The sequence below is a fragment of the Mobula hypostoma genome, chromosome X1 (genome assembly GCF_963921235.1).
Source record: "Mobula hypostoma chromosome X1, sMobHyp1.1, whole genome shotgun sequence".
Classification (NCBI taxonomy): domain Eukaryota; kingdom Metazoa; phylum Chordata; class Chondrichthyes; order Myliobatiformes; family Myliobatidae; genus Mobula; species Mobula hypostoma.
Genome location: NC_086128.1, coordinates 39,242,496 through 39,268,512, shown reverse-complemented (window position 1 = coordinate 39,268,512; position 26,017 = coordinate 39,242,496). Strand labels below are relative to the sequence as shown.

Here is a 26,017-nt window from a genome sequence, read left to right as displayed (position 1 = left end):
CTGGCAAGTGTGGATTGGATCCAGCTGTTTTCTGGCAAAGGTGTACTTGGTAAGTGGGAGGCCTTCAGAAGCGAAATTTTGAGAATACAAAGCTTGTATGTGCCTGTCAGAATAAAACAAGTGTAGGGAACCTTGGTTTTCAAGAGATATTGAGGCCATGGTTCAGAGAAAGAGAATTGCATAACAGGTATAGGCAGGTAGGAACAAATGAGGTTCTTACAGAGTATAAGAAATGCAAGAGAATAGTTAAAGAAATCAGGAGGACTAAAAGAAGGCACGTGGTTGCTTAGTAGACAAGGTGAAAGAGAATCCTAAGGGATTCTACAGATATTTTAAGAGCAAAATGATTGTAAGGGACACAGTTGGTCCTCTGGAAGACCAAAATGGTAATCGAAAAGAGATGGGGAAGATCTTAAATAAATATTTTGTGTCTGTATTTACTGAGGAAGCAGACATAGAGTCTATAGAAGTGAGGCGAAGAGGTATCAACTTCATGGATCCTATACAGATTAGAGGAGGAGGTGTTTGCTGTCTTGAGGCAAATCAGGGTGGATAAATCACCAGGGCCTGACAAGGTGTTCCCTCGGACCCTTTGAGAGGCAAGTGCAGAAATTGCCAGGGCTCCTGCAAAGATATTTAAATCATCCTTAGTGACAGGTGAGGTACCAGGAGGATTGGAAGACAGCCAAAGTTGTGCCGCTGTTTAAAAAAGTTCTAAACAGAAACCAGGAAATTATAGACCTTTGTCGTACTTTGGTAGGATCAACCAGGGTGGGTCTTATACAGTGAGCGGTAGGACACTGAGGAGTGTGGTAGAACAAAGGGATCTGGGAATACAGGCCCATAATTTGTTGAAAGTGGTGTCACAGGTAGATAGGGTTGCAAAGAATGCTTTGCTACACTGAGCTTCGTAAATCAAAGTATTGAATACAGGAGATGGGATGTTATGTTGAAGCTGTATAAACATTGGCGGGGCCTAATTTGCAGTATTGTGTGCTGTTTTGGTCACCTAACTACAGGAAAGATGTGAAAAAAAGGTTGAAAGAGTACAGAGAAAAATTACAAGGATATTGCTGGGACTGGAGTACCTGAGTTATAAGGAACGATTGAATAGGTTAGGACTTTATTCCTTAGAACGTAGAAGATTGAGAGGAGATAGGGTAAATGCAAACAGACTTTTTCCACTGAGATTGGATGGAACTGCAGCCTGAGGTCATGGGTTAAGGATGAAAGGTGAAAAGTTTAAGGGAATATGAGGGGAAACTTCTTCACTCAGAGGGTGGTGAGAGTGTGGAATGAGCTGCTAGCACAAGTGGTGCTTGCGAGCTCGATTTCAACGTTTAAATGATGTTTGGATAGATACATGCATGGTGGGGGGTATGGAGGGCAGTGGTCCCAGTGCAGGTTGATCGGAGCAGGCGGTTTAAGTGGCTTCTGTATGGACTGGATGGGCCAAATGGCCTGTTTCTGTGTTCTACTTTTCTATGGCCTTGTGACTGTTAGTTTCTCAGCAAACCGAGCGGCATCTCTGGAGAAGGAACCCTAGCTGACGGTTCAGATCTGTGACCTCCAACATTAGTTTCAAAAACCTTTGAGAGTCTAAGGCTATTTTTTTAATCTTTTATTTTTCAGATTTGTTGCACAAAATCTTATGAGGTTAGAGCGATTGGGGATAACACATGTGTTGAACAGTGCAGAAGGCAACTCATTCATGCACGTTAACACCAGTGCGGAGTTCTACGCAGGGTCAGGGATAACATACCATGGAATTAGAGCCAACGACACAGAAGCATTTGACCTGAGTGCATATTTTGAAGAAGCTGCTGACTTCATTGACAAGGCCTTGGCACAAAAGGATGGTGAGTCAAAGTGTGTAGCTGAACTGTTACTATAGATAACTTGCTGTTTTATCTGTGAATTTGTCATCTCAATTGCACAACTTGTTGCCATATAAAGCATTAGGTTAATCTTTTTTTCAAAAGGAAAATCAAGCTTAGCTTAGTTTAGTTTCGATTAGAAAATCAAGCTTCCATGTAGGCTTACATCGAACTAATTGCTAATACAAGCCAGTTGTCCACCAAATTATTGATGTACTGTATGAAGTTACAACATATTGCCTCAAGAAATCCCTATCCATTATGGTAGCTAGGGAAAACTAAATAAATTAAATTTATTTAATTAAGTTATTTGTATAAAGAGTAGAATAAAAAGAAGTATCAGTTAAAAACCTGATATCTTGAGGGAGGTAATCCCTCTTTACTGCCCAGCATGGGTTAATTGTGACTCCAGATGGTTCATTAGAGACGGAGAGTCATACAGCACGGAAAAAACGCCATTCAGCCCACATGGTGCATGCCAATCAGGATTTCCATCTGAATTAGTCCCCCTTACCTGCATTGGCCCATATATCTCTATACCTTTCCTATCATGTCCCTTTCAAATGGTGTCATTGTACCTGCCTCAGTCATTTCCTGTGGCAGCTCATTCCATATACTGGCCACTATCTTGTAAGATGTCCCTCAGGTTGCTACTAAATTGCCCCTCCCCGCCTTAAACTTATGTCCTCTAGTTCATGATTCCTGACCCTGGGAAAAAGATTGTGGTAACCCCTAACTTATATAGCCAAGCAAGCGACTTAGTTTAAGAACAATTAGAGATGGGCACTTTATGCTCTGGAACAACAATAAATTTGTTCTTCATGTGTACTAACTGATTCAGAATCAAAAGTACTTTCACTTCCCGTCTTGCAAAAATCAAATTCCTTTGTTCTTCCTTGCAAATAATTTATTAATACTTGGCATTTTGGAGCAAGATTAATTGAGGGATTGAACTGAATTAAACAGAATATAAAACAGTATGGTGGCACTGAAATATCATTCATCTGTGTTATGCATTGACAACAAGTTGATATATCTGCAGAGTTCCAGTCTCAAAATGCTCTGTAATTTATGGTAATAGGAATAATTGAGTAATAGGGAAAAGGAAATTGGGAATCTGAAAGCTATAGGTCATCAGCAATTTATAATAAATACCATTAGGAGATAATGGAGATTGATGTTAGCTATTTAATTCTGAACTGTAACCTTGTAATGATCTCCACTTTCTGATGACCTGTTCAGCATTTCCTCTGGAAAAGATTAGGAGGTTGACGAATTCTGAAATACTGATCACAGAATGCAAGGGACCATTATTCATCTCTGTATGCTAAATTTAACTTACCTGAAAGTTATTTGATCTAATTTGCAGATAAAATACAAATGATATTTGGCAAAGGTACAGTGCAACATAAGAAATCAAAGAAGTTGAGGCCTATCAAGAGGCTTTGTTGATACACTAACACTGAACAACAATGCCATTCCCATAGTGCATTATAATGTGAGCTTATTTGTAGCACAAATATTTTCATGATGATATTGAAGTTCAAAGCCATATGGTACTTTTTGTTAAGGTGCAGTTTTGGGCTTGCAGGTAAGTTCTGGTAAGGCCACAAATAAAAACAGAAAACGCTGGAGATAATCAGCATTGTACAAGATCATGAACCTAAAACATGAGCCTTTTGTTTCTTACTCCACAGATCTTACATGCTTGTTGAGTGTTTCCAGAAATTTCTATTTTAATTTCAGATATATGCCACCTGCAGATTTTTGCATTTTGTTAAGACTTGCATTTTGTAAGCCTGAATGTTGGTTCAGTTGTCTAATATGCTTCAGAGGTCAATACTGTGAATTTGGGACCAATAAGCAAGGCAGTAAAATAGAAAATATGCTGGAAGATATGTGCACAGCACTTCCAACCTAAGAGATTAGCAGCTGCACATTTTAATGCCTCATTTCTCCTTGTACTCTGACGGTTCTGGTTTGCAAACTCTGAACCCCTGATTCATCCCTGGAAATTCAGTCCTATCCATTCAAGTAGAGGAAAGAGAGAGAGTACCACTGTATACCACTGATTAAACGGAGAGCAATTATAAATATTTTTATAACTTTGTTTTTATGACTTGCATTTTACCAGAGAAATCTGTAAATTATTGTTTCAAGTAAGGTCAACAAACGAATGCACCACAGATATTTCAGCTATCTGAATGAGACTTGCCTGTGATCTTTCCCTGTCAATGTTGAAGAAGTAATCTTACAAGTAAATATGCCTCAAATGATTAGATTAATGACTGGTCTCAATTAGGATGCAATGGGCCTATAAAGCCATTTATGTCATTGGAGAACATGTGAGGTTCAATATTTAATCTTCTAAGTGGTTTTGGAGCAGTGAGGTTATTTCTTTGCTTTTTCAGACCATTTTCTGTAGTTGCAGCGAGGTCACCATATTGGTAGCTTGGCTTGAAGATGTTGAGTTTTAAAGGAAAGCACTGCCATTCTTTTGTGCAGATCCATGCTAAGTGAACTGGAAAGTGATTTGGATTTGAAAAGTTTAAGGCAAAAGGCCAGCTGGGCTCATTTGGCAGGTAGTTTGGATATTATTCAAGCAATATTTTTGTTATTGATCACTGGTTAACTGCCAACACTTGGCACTTATTGACATTACCATTGCCATCAATATTCTGGGGCCACCATTAACAATCAGCTGGATCAGTGACATAACCACTGTGGTTACAATTCTTGTGATGTGTGACGAGCTTCTTGACATCACAAGGCCTTTCTACCATCTACAACGTACGAGTAAAGAGTGTGATGGAGTCGTTGCTACTTACCTGGATGAGCGTAGTGCCAGAAAATCTCAGGAAGCTCAACATCATCAAGGGCAAAGCAGCCTACTTGACTAACACCTTATTAACCATATTAAGTATTCATTCCCTCCACCTCAGGCACAGAGTGACTGCAGAGCGTACCATCTTCAAAATGAACTCCGGTTACTCGCACAAAGTACTCTAAGGTACGTCTCAGACTCACCATCAGAATTGAGAAGGGCTGCAGGTTCCTGTGATCTCCTCACCTTCAGGATCCCTCCAGAACTGCACAGTATCCTGACTTGGAAGTACATCCCTGGTCCTTCCACTGCATTTAAATCCTGGAACGCCCAACCCAGCAATGTTGAGGGCATGCTTCGTTGTGAGCTGCAGCAGTTCAAGGAAGTTGCTTATATCCACTTTATCAAGTGCATTTAGGGATATGCAATAAATGCTGCTTTTGCTAGCAATATCCAGGTCCTGAAAATGAACTAAAAATATTGTTTCTTACTCAGTTGATTGGTTTTGTTTACCCTTGAATGAACAATACTCGTACCAAACTAATATATACTGTTGTATGGTAATGGGGGAGAGGAGAGAAAGTACTCATGGTGCATTTGGTAGTTATGTATTAAAAGCAGGTCTTTTATTCAGAGTCCTTTAACTTGTAGAATTTTGCAAGATCACACACCATTAAACATGGTTTGACTCTGAAGTTCATGGGATTTAAACCATACACCAAGCTTGCAGAAATGCCAATCTTTTTGCACTTTCATTTTGTGCTCAATGGACTTTTTAATAACTCAGCTCCAGCAAGAAAAGGCATGAATTGATATAAAAAAATAAGGGTGACAGGAAAGATGTAGGACATTGAAAAGCAACTGAAAATGCACAAGAGCAGGTTCACCCTTCCAGCACAAACTGCAGATGCTGGAATCTGGAGTAACACACAAAGTGCTGGGGGAACTCAGTATCTATGGGAGGAAATGGAATCCAGATGAAGGGTTTTATCCTGGAACATTGACTGCCTATTTCCCACTGTAGATGCTGCCTGACCCGTTCCATTCCTCCAGTGTTATGTTTGACTGGCAGATGCTGATTTGTTCGCTTGCAGGGCATCAGCAGCTAATTGTACACTGTTCTTCCTCCCCAGGGCGAGTGTTTGTGCATTGCCGTGAAGGATACAGTCGTTCGCCTACTCTTGTAATTGCTTATCTCATGCTGCGACACAAAATGGATGTCAAAACGGCTCTGATAACCATCCGTCAGAAAAGGGAGATTGGGCCAAATGATGGATTCTTGCGCCAACTCTGTCAATTAAATGAAAAACTAGTTAAGGAGGGTAAACTTTAGTCTTAGCCAGTTTGGAAGTAGCCAGTGCCTGATGAGAATTAATAGATACCTGAGATTTCAGTGTACCAAATGTGTGTTGAATTTAGGGCTGGGATAAAGTTTCATTGTTTCAATAATTTCTTCAGTGGGATTGACTTACTTTGAAGGAATTTAGGAAAAGGTCAAGATAGCAGCGACCCAGCATTATGTTTAACACATAATTCCATTGTCTCCAAATGTAGTAGGACCCTTGGATTCGGGTTGATGCGTGTTGGTCTTTGGGATCATAGTTTTGGATTGTAATGCAGGAAAATTAATTTATTGTGCTCAGTTACTGTACCAAGTTACAGTTAATGATGTGAATCTGTTAGAAATATCCCAGTGTTTTAGTGCTCAGGTCTTGCAGTTAGCTCAATTAGTTGGGCTTGATGCAGTTATCAACTGAGTACTATAAGCAAACAAATTTTCCTACGTTTCAGTGGCTTTGTAATGGTGTACTTTATTGACCATAGTGCACCTTATAAAGGATGGGAAAGGTGCTATATAAATGTAACTCTCTTTCTGTCTTTCACCTTACTTGGTTGCTGCAATGTTTGACATTATTGACAAGTTAGCACATTGTAGATCAGTGTCAAACTCCATTTAATCATCCCCAGAACTGCAGATGTTACCTTTTCTTCCCTATTTTGGGGCGGACATGTTTTTGCTGTGTGAATTGATAAAAATCAAATTAATTATCCATACATCTTTATACAAGGGAGCTATTAGATAATTACACTTGTCTGTAAATGAAAGGCAAAAAACCTAAGGGTCCCAGAATTCTGTTTTTCTTTCCAAATAATGTGTCTGACCCGCTAAGTGTTTCCAGCATTTTCTGTTCTTATTGCTATTTGCCTTTAGTTCCTCTGAGGGGGTGAAAACTAATTAATATTTTGACTAACCCTTCAGAATCCTTCCTCTCAAATGATGCATACTTGCATGTGCCTAAGCACATGTTCCTCTGCATGGTAATAAAAACATTAATTTAATCAATACTGTGCAGGCAGTTTGTTCCCTTCGTCATGTTCTGTTAAAGTCCTCGAACTGAAATCATTGATCCTAATATCACTATAACAATCTTGTGAAAAATTATGTCCAAACCAGGAGTATTTGTAATATCGCTAACCCGGACCCCATTTGATGGTTTGTGAAGTATGACACTTAAGTTTGTTGGAGAATCTAATCCCTTTAACTATGGTAAAGCTCCACCAATATCTCAATATGCTACTTTGTCAGTTTTGGAAAGGTTTGTTTCCAGCATAGAATATTGTAAGAGTTGGTTAGAAGGGATACTTAATGGTCCTGCTGAAGAAAATTGAAGAAAAGCTTTGGTCCTGGCCATAGTTAACTAATTTGAATTTGCAAGTTGTTGTAATTATTTCTGTGTCTTCAAAGTGTACATTATTAAGACTGTAGCAATACGATGCCTTTCATATTGTCAGTTGTTCAAATACTTTATCATATAAACAGTGTTTTAATATTACCGGCATCATCTGAATCTCGCATGACCTAAACTACTTTACAGTGGCATGCAAAAGTTTGGACACCCCTGGTCAAAACTTCTGTTACTGTGAATAGTTAAGTGAATAGAAGATGAACTGATCTCCAAAAGTCATAAAGTTAAAGATGAAACATTCTTTTCAACGTTTTAAGCAAGATTAATTATTTTGTTTTGTACAATTTTAGAATGAAAAAAAAAGGAAAGGAGCACCATGCAAAAGTTTGGGCACCCCAAGAGATTTGAGCTCTCAGATAATTTTTACCAAGGTCTCAGACCTTAATTAGCTTGTTCACAGTCATCATTAGGAAAGGCCAGGTGATGCAAATTTCAAAGCTTTATAAATACCCTGACTCCTCAAACCTTGTCCCAACAATCAGCAGCCATGGGCTCCTCTAAGCAGCTGCCTAGCACTCTGTAATTAAAATAAATGATGCCCACAAAGCAGGAGAAGGCTATAAGAAGACAGCAAAGCGTTTTCAAGTAGCCGTTTCCTCAGTTCTTAATGTAATTAGGAAATGGCAGTTAACAGGAACGGTGGAAGTCAAGTTGAGGTCTGGAAGACCAAGAAAACTTTCCGAGAGAACTACTTGTAGGATTGCTAGAAAGGCAAATCAAAACCTTCGTTTGACTGCAAAAGACCTTCAGGAAGATTTAGCAGACTCTGGAGTGGTGGTGCACAGTTCTACTGTGCAGTGACACCTGCACAAATATGACCTTCATGGAAGAGTCATCAGAAGAAAACCTTTCCTGTGTCCTCACCACAAAATTCAGCGTCAGAAGTTTGCAAAGGAACATCTAAACAAGCGTGATGCATTTTGGAAACAAGTCCTGTGGACTGATGAAGTTAAAATAGAACTTTTTGGCTGCAATGAGCAAAGATATGTTTGGAGAAAAAAGGGTGCAGAATTTCATGAAAGGAACACCTCTCCAACTGTTAAGCACGGGGGTGTATCGATCTTGCCTTGGGCTTGTGTTGCAGCCAGTAGCATGGGGAATATTTCACTGGTAGAGCGAAGAATGCATTCAATTAAATACCAGCAAATTCTGGAAGCAAACATCACACCGTTGGTAAAAAAAACTGAAGGTGAAAAGAGGATGGCTTCTACCACAGGATAATGATGTTTCTGTAGCAGGCAATTTCTTTTTTACGAGGCCGATTTGCTAGCTCGATGCTCAACCCAGCATGGATGGAAAGCGTGCACAGGAGCCGGCTGGATTCGAACTTGGGACCTTCCGCACCAAAGTCCAGTGCTAATGCCACTACGCCACCAGCTAGCTTAATGATCCTAAACCCACCTCAAAATCCACAATGGACTACCTCAAGAGGCGCAAGCTGAAGGTTTTGCCATGGCCCTCACAGTCCCCCGACCTAAACATCATTGAAAATCAGTGGATAGACCTCAAAAGAGCAGTACATGCAAGACAGCCCAAGAATCTCACAGAACTGGAAGCCTTTTGCAAGGAAGAATGGGTGAAAATCCCCCAAACAAGAATTGAAAGACTCTTAGCTGGCTACAGTAAGCGTTTACAAGCTGTGATACTTGCCAAAGGGGGTGTTACTAAGTACTGACCATGCAGGATGCCAAAACTTTTGCTTTGGGCCCTTTTCCTTTTTTGTTATTTTGAAACTGTAAAAGATGGAAATAAAAAAATTTTCTTGCTTAGAATATTAAAGAAATGTGTCATCTTTAACTTTATGCCTTTTGGAAATCAGGTCATCTTTTACTCGCTCAGCTATCCACAGTAACAGAAATTTTGACCAGGGGTGCTCAAACTTTTGCATGCCATTGTATCACCTCCTGCTTTGCAGATCATATCGAAGCTCTGCTGCTTGTCTGCTTCAACCTCGTGCAAAACTGCTCAATGTACTTGGCTACCAGATGCACAGAGAAAATTAACTTCTATTGGGTTAACACGCTTGAAGTTCCAAAGGCATTTGGTATTGAAAACAAAGTAAGCTGTACATTTAACATTTGGTTGCTAAAATATATGTTTGCCCATTGACTACATGCGTACACGTAATCCCTAGTACAGCAGTGATCTGCATAAAATAGAAACTTTTTTGAGTTACCTCCCATGTACTTCACGCTTTCTTGGCCAATGGCAGGTGGGTACTGGAAATTAACTATAATAAGCACAAGCTGGGGAATGGAAGACTCCGCTTGAACTGACTAGCTAAAAACTCATGTTAGTTCATTCAAAATGTTGATTAAGGAGCACAGCAAGATGTAATTAGTTCATTAGGCTACCGATTGTAGCTGGTGCATAATCAATTTGGGAGATAAACCTCCAGAACCCATGTAACTGCACACCAGTATGCCCAATCATAGAAAGGAAATGAGAATAGTTTAGAAAATGATTTTACTTAGCTTCTGGTATTCATTATACTTAACTGTCATGTTTATATTCAATTCATATGAGGCTCTTCTTGGACCTCATTATAGCTGAAAATCCCATACGTTGGATTTCCAGTACATTGAGTCGAGTGACCAAGCAGCAAACAGCGTAAGTCTGGTTTGGGATCTTTGTTTTGTCTTCCAAAGATAGGTGACTGTCATGTTTACAACATATTCCCCTTGTTGCCCAAGAAGAGAAAGATGATTGATTCTTGCTGCTTGCAGAAATGAAAAAAATTGAAGATAATCACTTATAATATAAGTACAAATGTAAATGTTCTGGAACTTGGTACCCAGTTTTCCTGGCAGGCAATTGAATGCTGCCTATCGTTTACCACTTTGCATTTATGGTTTATTATGTATCTGAGATGATAGAGAAAAAATGAGTTAATGCTGCAGTAGTTAAAAATCTGGAGTAATCATACCCACAACTATGTAGGCACTATTGTATAGGAGCTTTTTGTGATTGTTCCTAATATTCAGATTTGTTGCCCAGTATAACCACCATTCTCCACCATACCGCAAAACCCTCACTCTCTTGATGGGCTGAAATGATTGTAATAAAGTTACAATGAGAATTGTAGTACAATTCAGCCATCATTGTATTACTTAACTTACCACTGGAAGAGAACATTGATGATCAAAGGAAATGTTAACAGAGACTAATGACAGGATATTTTGCCAAGAGAAGTGGCAAATATTTAGAGTATGGGTAAAAAATTTTCACTGTTTCTGAGTTTATATTATAAAGGTAGATTTTTTAGTGTTTGACAAAATTAGATTATTTTGATTATCAAAAATCTTCACAAGATTCACCCCTTTCATCTCAATATATTCAGCAAGTTGTAATTAGAAGTTTACAACCCATGTTGTAAGAGAATGTGAGATGAACGTGGCAGAACATCAACATCGGCCAGTACACTGTACTGCTCATTTCAGAACCTGGCATCAGAGTCGTTAAACAGGAAACTTACAGTAGGATTGCCATTTATTTCAGGGCTTTCACCAAGGCTAATGGCTTTTTTTTTATCGCCCAGTGTCCTTGCAATGCCATAGTAAATGGATGCTATAAATCTGGCATGTTATGGTAGGTTTCTCACTGCAGAGGCTCTCTAGTCCAAATAGATTTATGTTTTCAAAACCTGCACATTACGGACCGTATCAGCTTGCTTTGAAGCAGTCCTGAACAAATTCATAGAACCTCCTCTTTTTTGTGTTTCCATTCACTTTCATTTTAGTTTTAGTTCTACAGTGTGACATCTGTACCGTTGGAGAAGATAGGACTGGATGTTTAAGCTTTGCATTTGATATACTGTGTGGGTACTCTGCAATCTGCCAATTCAGAATTTCCTTAAATTAACTCTTTGGCTTGTCCTTCATTTTCTTTCATGTAAAATATATTATTTTGCTTATCAGTCTTTCTACCTGCACTTCAATTCTTCTGTAGTTTTACATCTCCATCATGCCACTGATGACACATTTTAAAGATATGAAAATTTAAAAAACTGCAGATGCAGACAATCTGAAATAAACTGAAAACATTGGAAACACTCAATAGGCCAGGCAGTATCTGTAGAAGGAGAGACGTACCTGAGACTTTGTTTCTCTTTCCATGGATGCCACTTGACCTGCTGAGTATTTCCATCAACAACTTCTCCTAGCTCCTTAGAACAAATGGAATTTGTTAGTATTAATTTGTGAACTGATTTTTACAATGGACTTCTGAAGATATTTCTTAAATTCTTTTGGTTAAAACTGAAAAATTCAATGACAGCTTAAAAGTTGCACTAATTACTTTTCAAATTTGACCTTAAATAATATCTTGTTCTTCTCAGTCACATGGAGAGAGAACAATTTGTGAAAAGTTGCTGGAGATTTTTTTTAAAAAGATGGTTTCCTAAAGTTGAAGTCTCTGAAGGGTGAACATACACACTGTTAGACTTCATGTTCCAGTCTTGGAGTTCCTTAAACCATGGAGAAATCTTAGGTAATTAGGAGAGATCTTGGTAAATAAAAGGGGCCAATATTATTTATTCAAGTTCCATTAGATGATCCCTGATTTTCAGTCCTACAATATGGTTATTCCTAAATTGTGAAATATGATGTTCTCCAGTATCTATGTGGCTATGTTTTCCACTTTAGCTGTTTTGCAAATGCCTACTTGACATTTAGATGCATTACGAGAAATAGTTTGTCTTTCCTGTAATGTCAATACTGTAACATTAAACTGACAAATATACTAAAGCTATTCTAAAAGCAAGATTTTCTGGAGGTTCTAAAACTGTAAGTAGTTATAAGGGTTGATCAACTTTATGAGAAAGCAGTTGGATTAAAATCTATACAGTATATTTCATGTTTTACTGCAGTTGACCTTGTGAAGGTGGTTGTTAATTCTTAAAAGGCCAATCACTGTCTGCATATCACACCTATGATAGTACAGTTTGCTCATGAGTATGGAAAGCAGTCAATCACAATCAAAAGAGATAATAGCATAACTTGCTGGGAATTACATATTTCTGTTAAAACAATTATAATATTAAGGAGAGAATATAATTTTATGAAGATTGCAGGTCAATTGCACATTAGGGGCAAAAATGTGTCTACTTGTATCATGATGTTTAGTGAAGACCAGATAACGTTGCCCATGAATATATGAACATAATAAATATATATATATATTAAAAACATAATATATATTACTTCGTTCCAGTATAAGGATACAAATTAGACACCTTGCTGCAGAAGGGGCTTAAATTCTAATTGAAATTCCCAACAGCATGCTATTGGGATGGTCTAATTATGGTCTGGTTTTGTCTTTCTCTTCCATAAAAATCATTCAAAATTACTGTAAATATTTTTAATGTCAAGAAATTCCTACGAAGTTAGAGAAAAGACTGATCACTTGTGTCAATTCTGCGGAGGGAGAGTCAAGCCCACAAGCATGCTCTGTCTTCCAGGTAGCTTTGTTTCCTCCCCTCCTGAACACCAAGTCCAATTAACAATGAAACTTATAATTTTAAATGAAGTAGCACATCTTCTTTGGGGCATGGTGTAGTTTATTTGCCAGTATTTTACATGAATGGTATAATTTTTCAGATTCATTTTCTTCCATAGTAGCTCAATTTACATTGATCTAGGCAGAAAATTATACTGAACCTCACAACTTAATTGACTGGTCTTCTGAACTTCAGTTTCTCTTGGAGACACAAGAGACTGTGGATAGTCCAGATGAAGGGTGTTGACCCGAAAGATCGACTGTCCATTTCCCTTAGTGGGTGCTGCTTGACCTCCATCACCTTGTGTGTTGTTTCAGTTTTTTCATTGTTTTACAAAGAATGGATGATCCAGTAAAAATGTGCTAACCTAAGTCCAGATTCTTTTCCCGTTCAGACTTGACCAGTGGAAAATTTATTCTATCTTTTTCACCGGAACTTCATTTTATACGGCGTATCCAGAGGATCTCTTGAGACACATCCAGCACACTTCAAGGGCTCTTCTGTTGGTGACAATTCTTAACTTGTACCTTTTTCATTAGCTTCAATTCCTTTTCCTTTGTGGAATCCTTCAAAGGCTGAGAGTCTTATACGTTGATTTTCGATAAATCTGAGAAAATCAAGAAAATAGTGCTTGGTTTAGGAGGAAGCAAGTTCAAGTGGCAGAGGTATAAAAAAAAATTAAACAATTCCCTTCCCTTCTAACAATAGTTTGTAAAGCTATTTGGAATAATCTCATCACATGAAGTATTTGCACAAGCTTGAATTACATGCATAACCCCAACACATAATTTCATAAATCCAAAGCACATGCATTGCACAAAAGAAATATTTTTGACAAGTATATTTTGGATAGAAATGCTAAATTATGTTATCTAAATCATGAAGGTTTTGATGTAAATGATTTGCCTGTGTAGTTGATGAGAAGATCTTCAAACTGGAGGCTTCCCTACCTAAAGTATGGTGACATTTCAGTATGCATGACCTGCTTTAATTGCACTTTATAAATGCAAATAGGGTGAATTTGTAATGTCATTGAAGATGTAGGCAGAGGTCCAGCTCACTAGGCTTTAATAATAGTCCATTAGACTATTAGTCCTCTAACAAAGATGGCGCTAATGAGACATGACAATGCTTTGCAGGCAGCAAACAAAGCAACTAACTATTCTATTAAATATACTTTTTTTGGGGGACTCTGATCACTGCAATCTGCAGCCTGTAATTTTCCTTTGGGAGTTGGGCTTTTGAACGGTCTACGACCTGGTGTTTTTGCACTATCCTGAAAGATTCATTAAAATGGACTCTTGAGAGTGGGGGTATGGCCGTGGCGGCCACTGTTGGAGTGGACTTCGGGCCCGATCGAAGTGGCAGGGCCTGGGCCCGAGAGCGAAAAATGAATTGATATTTAGCCAATTTAAGCACAGTGTCAGATTAAAAAGATCAAGGCGTCGAAGCCGAGGGTGAAGGATGAACCGGTGTTCAGCTCACCATTCCGTGAGGCTTTACTCGCCTCAGCACTGAACTGACTCTGCAGCTGTGATCAGTAGCCATCGACACTCGCCCCAGTGCTGAACTGGCTTTGCGGCTGTGGCCTGCAGCCATCGGGCTCCTGGATCTGCTGCAGCGCTAAACTCGCTCCATGTCTGTGGCCTCGCATTCGGGGACTCTGCAGTTCACGTTCCGTGTGTTAATTGCTTTTTTTTAATTGTTTGCACAACTTGTTCTTTTTCGCACGGTGGATGTTTGACAGTCTTTGTTGTGTGGATTCTATTGTGTTTTGTGGCTGCCTGCAAGAAGATGAATCTCAAGGTTGTATATGATATACATACTTTGATAATAAATGTACTTTGAAGTTTGAATTTACATCCAAACCAGATGCCAGTCATTGAACTGAAGGAGCCAAGGAATAGCTGTGGTGGAGTAGTTTTCAGTGACTATAATTGTTGAATATTGAGGTCTTAACACTTCATGAGGTAGCTAAAGTACAAGGCCTCTATATCTGATCAGGAGTACTAAGGACCATGAAAGGTGGTGAAAGGATGAGGTTTCATGTCAACATGCTGCATTTTCGTCCTTCCATTGTGGGACTCTGCAAGCCAAGAAGGCTGATAGGAATGTATCTTCTACAGGCTTTTGTTATCTTATAAAAAGTGAGAGTTTCCATCTTGAATGCAAGTGTCTTCTGTAAGCAGGAAGCATAGGCTATTTGTTGCAATATAAAAGTATATTTTAAAGAAACTAGGTTTATATGTTCCAGAGGCTTTACACTTAAGGAAATCCTGTATATATTTCAGAGTTCTGTATTTATTTCTGAATGTAAAAGAAATGTGTGTTTTGTCAAAAAACTGATATCTCTGGCAAATGTACTTGCCTTGAGATCTGTATTTTGTTTCTGTTCTACGTAATGTTTTTCTGTTTAAAAATAAAAAGGCAAAATTCTGGCTATTTGTTTCTCAGGTTTTGAATTCAGTAATGGAGTGGGAGGGGAAATATTTACTTTACACTACGTCTATTGTCTGTATTTGTATGAAAGTTAGGTTGGTGAGGGGATTTCACCTTCCTTTTACTACAAGCAAGCACCATTTTTATACATACATCTGAATTGAGGAAAAAAGTGATAAATACAAAATATCTCTCAATCAAATTTCTATATTTGTGAAATAAATTAAGTTCATGGGCTTCATTTTTGGACAAATCTATATAAGTAACTATAAGTTTTGAAATCCATTATCCTGATGGTAGTGATGGGTTCAGAGTAACAATTTCAAAGTATTTTCAACTATCATTTTCTTTAAGGAAATTATACTTGGAAAAGCAGGTTTTGATGAAAATTATTAAAACAATATTCATAAACAACAGGAATTCTGCAGATGCTGGAAATTCAAGCAACACACATAAAAGTTGCTGGTGAACGCAGCAGGCCAGGCAGCATCTCTAGGAAGAGGTGCAGTCGACGTTTCAGGCCGAGACCCTTCGTCAGGACTAACTGAAGGAAGAGTGAGTAGGGGATTTGAAAGTTGGAGGGGGGGGGGGAGATCCAAAATGATAGGAGAAGACAGGAGGGGGAGGGATGGAGCCAAGAGCTGGACAGGTGATAGGCAAAAGGGATACGAGAGGATCATGGGACAGGAGGTCCGGGAAGAAAGACGGAGGGGGGGGGGACCCACTCTGCTCCGTCTAGCGGAATTAGTCCTTACTCTTAATAATTTCTCCTTTGGCTCCTCCCACTTCCTCCAAACTAAAGGTATAGCTATGGGCACCCGTATGGGTCCTAGCTATGCCTGTCTTTTTGTTGGCTTTGTGGAACAATCTATGTTCCTTGCCTATTCTGGTATCTGTCCCGCACTTTTCCTTCGCTACGTTGACGACTGCATTGGCGCTGCTTCCTGCACGCATGCAGAGCTCGTTGACTTTATTAACTTTGCCTCCAACTTTCACCCTGCCCTCAAGTTTACCTGGTCCATTTCCGACACCTCCCTCCCCTTTCTAGATCTTTCTGTCTCTGTCTCTGGAGACAGCTTATCCACTGATGTCTACTATAAGCCTACTGACTCTCACAGCTATCTGGACTATTCCTCTTCTCACCCTGTCTCTTGGTCTCTTAAAAAAGGAGATGTCTTCCTTTTTTAAAGAAAGGGGCTTCCCTTCCTCCACTATCAACTCTGCTCTTAAACGCATCTCCCCCATTTCACGTACATCTGCTCTCACTCCATCCTCCCGCCACCCCACTAGGAATAGGGTTCCCCTGGTCCTCACCTACCACCCCACCAGCCTCCGGGTCCAACATATTATTCTCCGTAACTTCCGCCACCTCCAACGGGATCCCACCACTAAGCACATCTTTCCCTCCCCCCCCCTCTGCATTCCGCAGGGATCGCTCCCTACGCGACTCCCTTGTCCATTCGTCCCCCCTATCCCTCCCCACTGATCTCCCTCCTGGCACTTATCCGTGTAAGCGGAACAAATGCTACACATGCCCTTACACTTCCTCCCTTACCACCATTTAGGGCCCCAAACAGTCCTTCCAGGTGAGGCAACACTTCACCTGTGAGTTGGCTGGGGTGATATACTGCGTCCGGTGCTCCCGATGTGGCCTTCTATATATTGGCGAGACCCGACGCAGACTGGGAGATCATTTCGCTGAACACCTACGCTCTGTCCGCCAGAGAAAGCAGAATCTCCCAGTGGCCACACATTTTAATTCCACATCCCATTCCCATTCTGACATGTCTATCCACGGCCTCCTCTACTGTAAAGATGAAGCCACACTCAGGTTGGAGGAACAACACCTTGTATTCCGTCTGGGTAGCCTCCAACCTGATGGCATGAACATGGACTTCTCTAACTTCCACTAATGCCCCACCTCCCCCTCGTACCCCATCTGTTACTTATTTTTATACACACATTCTTTCTCTCACTCTCCTTTTTCTCCCTCTGTCCCTCTGACTATACCCCTTGCTCATCCTCTGGGTTCCCCCATCCCCCCCCCTTGTCTTTCTTCCCGGACCTCCTGTCCCATGATCCTCTCGTATCCCCTTTTGCCAATCACCTGTCCAGCTCTCGGCTCTATCCCTCCCCCTCCTGTCTTCTCCTATCATTTTGGATCTCCCCCTTCCCCTCCAACTTTCAAATCCCTTACTCACTCTTGCTTCAGTTAGTCCTGACAAAGGGTCTCAGCCTGAAACGTCGACTGCACCTCTTCCTAGAGATGCTGCCTGGCCTGCTGCGTTCACCAGCAACTTTTATGTGTGTTGCTAAAACAACATTCATGTTCATATTTCAACAAAACCATTTCATTAAAAATACTGATGATGAGTGAAGTTAATTATGAGTATGAGTGAAACTCATACTTAATTACCCTTGAGAAAATGGTGCCATGCTCTCTTCCTGAAGTTATTGCACTCCTGATGAAGGTACTCTCACAATCTGTTGGGTAGATAGTGTTCCAAGATTTCAATGCAGTGGGAGTGAAGGATAAGTAATTTATTTTGATATCAATTTGATTATCACTGACCTATATTGTGAAATATTTAGCTTTGTGGCAGCAATGCAGTGCAAGACATAAAAATTAAGTTACAAAAGTAAGTAAGTAGTGTAAAAGATGAACAAAGAGGTAGCGTTCATATGTTACAGGACCACGCAGAAATCTGATGACAGAGCGGAAGAAGCTGTTCTTAAAATGTTAAATGTGGGTCTTCAGGCTCCTATGCTTCCTTTCCGTTGGTAATAATGCTAAAAAGACATGCCCCGCATGGTAAGAGTCCTCGATGATGGATACTGCCTTCTTGAGGCACCGACGTCTTTGATGCTCTTGATGAAGTTGGCTGAGTCTACAACCCATTACAGTCTCTTGTGATCCTATGCATCAGAGCCTCCATATCAGACTGAGATGCAACCAGTTAGAATGCCCTCCACTGCATCTATAGCAGTTTGTAGGAATCTTTGGTGACGTACCTAATCTCTAATTCCAAGGCAGGATGATGTGCAGTTTGGAGGGGAGCCTGTAGGTGGTGATGTTTCCATGCAGCTGACACCTTTGTCCTTGGGAGAGGTTGGAAGGTACTGTATGAATAGCTTGGGCAAATGACTGTCGTATATTTTGTAGGAGGATCTTCCACTATTGCTTTCTAAAATGATCTGTGACAAATAACTGGAAAAATACTGTTATTGTTTATATTTAAAAAGTACAAAAACAAAAAATTGTTAATAGTCATTTATATAGTTAATGTCACACATCAGATATAAATCTACCCAGTGAAATCTGGGTGAAAAACCTATCACAGCACCATTCACACTGGGAACTTCACAGTGCAAAACAGTGGATGAGGTGAAGTTAAGATTCCTTAAGCAGTTCATCAAAAAAAGAATTATACTCTTTAAACTTTGGAAATTATATATTTGTAACACCTTGCAAGTCTTCGAAAGACATATGGGTTAGGGTTCGTAAGTTGTGGGCATGTTATGTTGGCACTGAAGCATGGTGACATTTGCGGGCTGCCCCCAGCACATCTTCAGACTGTGTTGGTCATTGTCACAAAAGATGCATTTCACTGTATATTTGACATACATGTCAAAATCATCTTTCCTTGTGTCTTCACACCTCTTCTATCTACACATTACTTTGCTATAGCTTTATTGCACTTTTTGAATCAACATAATGGGATGAAAAATTAAATAAATGTTCCTTTGCCTGCTTAATAAGTAGAAAAGTTTCTAGACTTAGTGAAGATAATAAGAAAACTACAGTGTTCTAATTTACATCAGAACTGACCATTGTGTCATTCTGATCCAGTTACTGTGGTTGTCTGCACAGTGACGTATGCACTTCAAAAGTAATTAATGGGTTGCAAAGTTCTCAACCGTCCTGCCACATAGATTAGTTTATTGTGGGTAGACAGAAATTCATTGTTCACATAAAAACAGCAGGAGTAGGCCATCTGGCCTGTCGAGCCTGTTTGACCATTCAATAAGATCGTGGCTGATCTGGCTATGGACTCATCTCCACCTACCTGCCTTTTCCCTATAACCCTTAATTCCCCTACTATGCAAAAAATCTATCCAGCCTTGTCTTAAATATTTTTTACTGAGCTTCATTGGGCAGAGAATTCCACAGGTTCACCACTCTCTGGGAAAAGCAGTTCCTCCTCATCTCCGTCCTAAATCTACTCCACCGAATCTTCAGGCTATGTCCCCTAGTTCTACACTCACCTGTCAGTGGAAACAACTTCCCTGCCTCTATCTTATCTATCCCTTTCATAATTGTATATGGTTCTATAAGATCTCCTCTCATCCTTCTGAATTCCAGCGAGCACAGTCCCAGGCAACTCAATCTCTCCTCATAGTCTAACCCCCTCATCTCTGGAATCAACCTGGTGAACCTCCTCTGCACCGACTCCGAAGACAGTATATCCTTCCTCAAGTAAGGAGACCAGAACTACATGCAGTACTCCAGGTGCAGCCTCACCAGCTCGTAGACTAAACAGTATATAATAATAATAAATATGATGACAACAAGCTAAAGTTTTTCTTTAATATTTAAACAATGGTATTCTTGCCTTGATGCAGAAATCAGACATGATTGTCTTTTTCTGATAAAATTCTCAAGAAGCATCTTTACATTTCAGACTACATAGTAGAGATGTAACATTTAAACAAGGCTGGTGAATCTGAATCCATCTTGCCTTGAAACTGACACATGGAGGTGAGTTCTGTCAGGCTTGGTTCAGGAAAAAATAATCTAGAAGCCATTTATTGAGAATAAGAACTGTTTTCTGCGTTGTCTGCACTCTCCCAATGATTTGAGAGCAGTCCACTCAATTATAACCCACAGCACTGAGGCTTCATATTTTCCATAAGACATAGGAGCAGAATTAGGCTATTCGGCCCACCGAGTCTGCTCCACCATTCAATCATGGCTGATTTATTATCTCTCTCAACCCCATTCTCCTGTCCTCCCCCTGAACCTTTGATGCCTTTACTCATCAAGAGCATATTAACCTCCATTTTAAACATACTCAATGACTTGGCCTTCACAGCTGTCTGTGGAAGTAAATTCCACAGATTCATCACCCTCTGGCTGAAGAAATTTCTTTTCATCTCTGTTCTAAAGGGACATCCTCATATTCTGAGGCTTTGTGCTCTGGTCATAGACGCTCTCATTATGCTCTAGACCTTACAATATTTTGTAGGTTTCAATGAGATCCTCATTCATTCTTCTAAAGTTCAGGCCCAAAGCCACCAAATGCTCCTCGTATGTTAACTCTTTCATTTATGGGATAATTTTTGTAAACCTCCTCTTGACGGTCTCCAAAGCCAGCACATCTTTTCCTAGACATGGGGCCCAAAACTGCTCACAGCACTCCAAATGTAGACTAACCAATGCTTTACAAAGTCAGATCCAAGGATCTCAATGTCTTATAAAGTCTTTTCTAAAAAGAGATGACCTCTCCCAAATGATCTGAGCCATTGGAGTTATATAATCAAAAAGAATGCTGACAATGAGTCTCAGCTGATTGAAAAAACAACATCTAGTTTAATTGCACCTGCCAGCACTGGATCGATTTGCATCACGTGTTGGCACGGATACCATGGAGCAAAGTGTCTGCTGCTGTGCTATTCTATGTTCCATATTCAGAGCTCTGAAGGACACAACACTTCAAGTACAAATTCAAGTACTATTTTGAAGATTTTCCCTGTAGAAGTGGGATGCAGAGGATTCATTGCTACTTCTACGACCAGTCTATTGAAGAAGATGGGGGTGAGGGGTCACTCCCTCCAACAAGCAATCAAGTCCTTGTCAAATACAGCAGAAGAAAGCAGCAATTGGATTTGAATTAAAAGGAGAGACAACAACTGGGCTGCAAGATGAAGACAGGAGGGTATGGAACTGAGAGGGGTGTATCTGGGACGCCAGGTAGCACCGTTGAGCCCTCTGGAGACATTGTGGGCTTATCAGCGAAACCTCAAAGAAGGAGGGTGCCCACCTGATGACCCCGATGACGTACCTACCCTCCCTCCTTGTCACCACTCCAAGCCCACTGCCAACATCGAGAGTGCCAACTTACCATAGGGATTGAAACATCAAGTCCTCGTAGCTCACTGATAGAGTCAGAGTCATATTACGTAGAAATAGATCTTTCAGCCCACTAGGTCCATGTCGACCTTTGTGCCCATCAACACTGATCATCTCATTAGGGTTTCCTCTGGGTGAATTATTTTTTTTTCAATTCACCTCTAATCTTCCGACACAATAAACCTGTGCTGCCTGCTTGTGGCTATACATATGCTTATTTACTCTATTTGAACCCATCCTAATTTCACAAAACCTCAGTCTGATTTGTTGCAAAGAAAATGATCCCAGTTTCTCCAATATTTTCTCTCTACTGTAATTTTCTAAATTTGGCAAGATCTTCTAAATCTCTTTTTGTAAGTTCTCTAGTGCAATCACATCACCTGCAACTTAGTTTCTTTTATATCTGACCCAACCCAAATCCAACATATATAGACAGATCCCTTTTGTCTCGGGCCAGGTAACCAGGACATGTAAATTCATTTCTAGGTCTAGATACTTTTGGCATCCCATGACACAAGGTATGTATTTTGAATATATTATTAGGCACCAGATGGCACTGCTGTCCACCTGATGAGCTGTTGGAAGTGATTTCATTTAATACTCTGTGTGTTCCCTAAATGTATGAAATCATTTTATTTCACAAAGAGAAAAGTTTCAAAAAGTTTATAATGCTGATGTGTCATTCAAAAACACAATACAGCAAGAATGAATGGTAGAAAAGAAAACAAGTGACAAAAGCAATATATCAATGGATAATCACCGATGTTCTTGAATGACTTCTCCCCTCCAGAACACATTTCCATCCTGCTCACAATTACAAGCTTGAATCCCTCCAGCATGATTTCCTCATAGAGTCCATCAAATTGTCCCAACTTAATTCATAATTGTCAACCTCTGAGATTATGGACTCTATACCTGCTCTATGCTCTTTGGTTCCACATTTACTATTTCAATTGTATCCATAGCTTGTCCACTAACAGTTTCTCTCTCACATACCGGCGCTGTTACCCCTGCAGTCTCTTACAGTTACACCTACAGTCTCCTCTTCCTTATCCACTGTTCTACTGGGTGCTGCGGCCCCCAGATTTGGGGTAGGCTTCAGAAACAGAATCAGGTTTGTTAGCACTGACATATGTCATGAAATTTGTTGTTTTGTGGCAACAGTACAGGCAAGGCATAAAAAAGATGACTATAAGTTACAACAAAAATAAATTAATTGTGCAAAAAAGGAACAATGAGGTAGTGTTCATGGCTTCATGGATGGCAGAGGGGAAGATTTTTCTGAATTGTTGTATTAGTGATACACAATGCCATCAAATGTTTCAACTCTTCCACTGATGCGGTGTTATCCTGATTTTCCCAGGATGCTGAACTGAATGTTGCCAGTTCGGGATTTATTATCTTTTCTCTCTAACCTTTGAACCTCACCACTACTCCATCCTGAATGCTTCATTCGAAGTTTGAGGAGATTTAGTATGTCACCAAAGACTAGCAAATTTCTACAATTTTGTGCTGTAGACCTCATTCTGAGTGGTTGCATCACCCCACAGCATGGAGGCGCCAATACCCAGCATCGGGAAAAGCTGCGGAGGATTGTAGATTCAGCCAGATCCATCGGGAGCACTCACCCTCCCACCATCGAGAACATCTTCAAAAAGCATCCATCATTAAGGATCTTCTCCATCCAGGCCATGCCCTCTCTTCTTTCCAGCCCTCAGGGAGGAGTTACAGGAGCCTGAAGATGCACACACCATGTTTTAGGAGCAGCTTCTTCCCACCTGCCATTAGATTTCTGAATAGTCCATGAACCATTAAACAGTACACCACTATTTTGCTCCCTTTTTGCATTAATTAATTAGTTTTAAAAATTGATTTCTTATTTTAGCATGATTTTTTTAAGTATTGCACTGTACTGCTGCAGCAAAACAACAAATGTCATGACATACAGTATGTCTGAGATAGTAAATCTGATTCTGAGTGAAGCTGATTATTCATTACTTCAACTCCTAGTTTGACGTTGAGCTGAATATCTGAGTCCACCCGCTTTCATGGTTAGAATGTGACATTTCTTCACTGCTTCAGCATGTCTGCTGTCAAAAGGCTCCACTTTGCTACTGCTGCATCCACTTCAACGCGTCCCTTTTTAGACCTCTCTCCTCTCCAAAATTGTGTCGTTCCTTTCCCAATACGCACAAAAATCCTGCTGAGAAACTCCCATTTCTTTTGCTCCACCACAGATCTTTATGGCTGTCCCACTTTGACTTGGCTACCAGTGGATATCCTTAATATTCCTACTGTTCCCTTCTTTTGCTTCACAGTCAACTTTACTCTAAACATACTATTGTGCAGAAGCTTGGACGTATTTCCACAGTGAAGGGAGAAATGCATGCTGTTTTGGGATTGATTGATATTGCAGGCAAATACGAGCAAATTTCTTGAAGGCACTTGTTGGTCATCATATAGAGACTGGAAGAGGTGATGATATTTTGCCAATGGATAGATAAGAAAGAGAGGCAGCTCCATTAAGCTAATCTCAGGGCTTATATCATTAGTTTTATTGAATCCTTAGAGTTGTATGCAATATCCAAAAATAAGTGACTGAATACATTGCTTTCAGGTGCTGGGGAGATTTATACGTAACAGAACCACAGCACAGAGCATATCCTGCTGCCGAGTTGGCTTAGTACTTAAGAGAAGTCTCATGTAAGTCCATAAAGCCTTATTACATTGAGATTCTCCATTGTATTTTGGCAGTCACTGATTCATAGGACCTGGCAGGGCATGAGTACTTTATCTGAGTGTGTATATTTTCAACATGAGCCTAGAAGATGAACATTGGAAACATTTAAACTTAGAGAATTTAGATGCCAAGAATGATATGTTTCTTTCTCTGATAAACGAACTGGTGTCCAGCAAGCGTCAATGGATAGCAATTAAGAACAGAAAACTGGCCAATGTCCCTTGCTGAGAGATGCTGAGGCAAACTGGAATATATGTTGTCTCAGCTGAGATCAATTAACACAGCACTGATTGGAAATGCAGTCCAGAACCTCCTGATCCTTGCGGTTAGCGGCACACTGATATAACCAAATTACTTATTTTGTTATCCTTTAGTGTTGGAAATGCACTGAGACATATTGCATATACCCCCATCTTTATTTATAACCTGTGTTTTATAACTTCTTTTGTAATTTTTAATAGATGTTCATCTCATGTAGCCTATTTGGCTGCATATTCCAGTCTGTTACTGTTAGGAGAGGATTACTGGAGCATTCAAAACAATTCGTTTTAACCTTAAATCGAGGGGGGGGGGATCCTCTACAAAACTGCAAATAGTTCTTGCAAAAATGACAGTGTTGTGTGAACATTTACCACTGTGAAGCTGGTGTCTGATACTGCTGACAAAGTAAAATTGACAACCAGAATCTACATTGGTATTTCCTTCACATATTTCAGGGTCATTCTCAGATTTGAGGTTAGATAGGCTATGATCTCCTTAGATCTCGTGTGTAAATATTTAATATTATCAATAGACTCTTTGCTGAAATGTGAGTTAAATAGTGACATTTGACTTGCCTAAAACTACTTTGTCTTTCAGTCTATTTATGTTTATTTAAGATAGTCAGTGTAATTGAGGCTGAGTTTGTTCCATTATTGGTTTATCCAACAAAACAATGTATTAAGTTTAACTTTAATACTTTTTGTGTGCACTTTATCTTTAATAATGATTTGCAGATTTTAGTGCTACCATGAGAGATGATAAATAAGTAAAGCAGTGACTGGAAATGAGAGTTTTCTGTGGGATAACAGAACATAAATAGCCAACCCATTTAAATTCCATCCCTTCCTAACAGTAACTCATTGAATCACGGCCTTTTAACTCAGCAAACTGCAAGGCTCATTCATCCTGAGCTGGCTGCCTGCTGCAAGGTCGTCTTTAATTTATTTAGAGGTGAAAAAGAAAGGATCTGTACAAAGGACAGTGTGATATGGCAGCAAGAAGCAAGTAGCGGTATTTTGCTCCATCTTGCAATGTAAACACATCCAAATTAAGTTAACTATTTGTTAGATTTGTCCATTAGCAGAAGTCCAGCCTTCTATCAGTAACTCCACTGGTCGCAGCAAGTGGAGAGAATCTGTGGAAGGGAGGAGGAAATGAAACAATGAAGAGTGACTAATCAGAAAGTCTTGAGGAATTTGTAACTCGAACAAACAAGCCAATGATCCAAAAAGTACATCCACAGGGCATATGGTATATGGTGATGGAGTTTAACTTGTCCCTGTTGTGAGAGAAAGGGCGATAGAGGTAGAGAGAGAGAGAGAGTGAGTTACCTAACCCAAGCCTGATATAACCTAACTACATGTGTTGGGCTCATGTTTAGTGGAGTGCATACTCTGCTCTGCTAAAACATTTGGGTGTGAGTCAGGCAATGCCATTCCATCCCCCTTCAGTACATTACCTGGGACACAATAGTTTGCGTAATGTTCCTATGTGTCCTCTGA

General features: G+C 39.9%; 1 protein-coding gene across 2 annotated transcripts in view; it reads left to right on the top strand.

The window, feature by feature from the left end:
* Nucleotides 1–26,017, top strand: part of dusp3a (dual specificity phosphatase 3a) — a 51,103-nt gene that overhangs the window by 17,227 nt on the left and 7,859 nt on the right. The window contains exons 3-4 of one of the 2 annotated variants that reach the window (XM_063037921.1): nt 1,633–1,859; nt 5,835–15,379. In XM_063037921.1, coding sequence (XP_062893991.1) covers nt 1,633–1,859; nt 5,835–6,034 — 427 coding nt within the window. In that variant the 3' untranslated portion in view covers nt 6,035–15,379. Of the gene's footprint in view, nt 1–1,632; nt 1,860–5,834; nt 15,380–26,017 lie in introns of those variants that run through there. The other variant, XM_063037919.1, reaches the window with a different exon arrangement.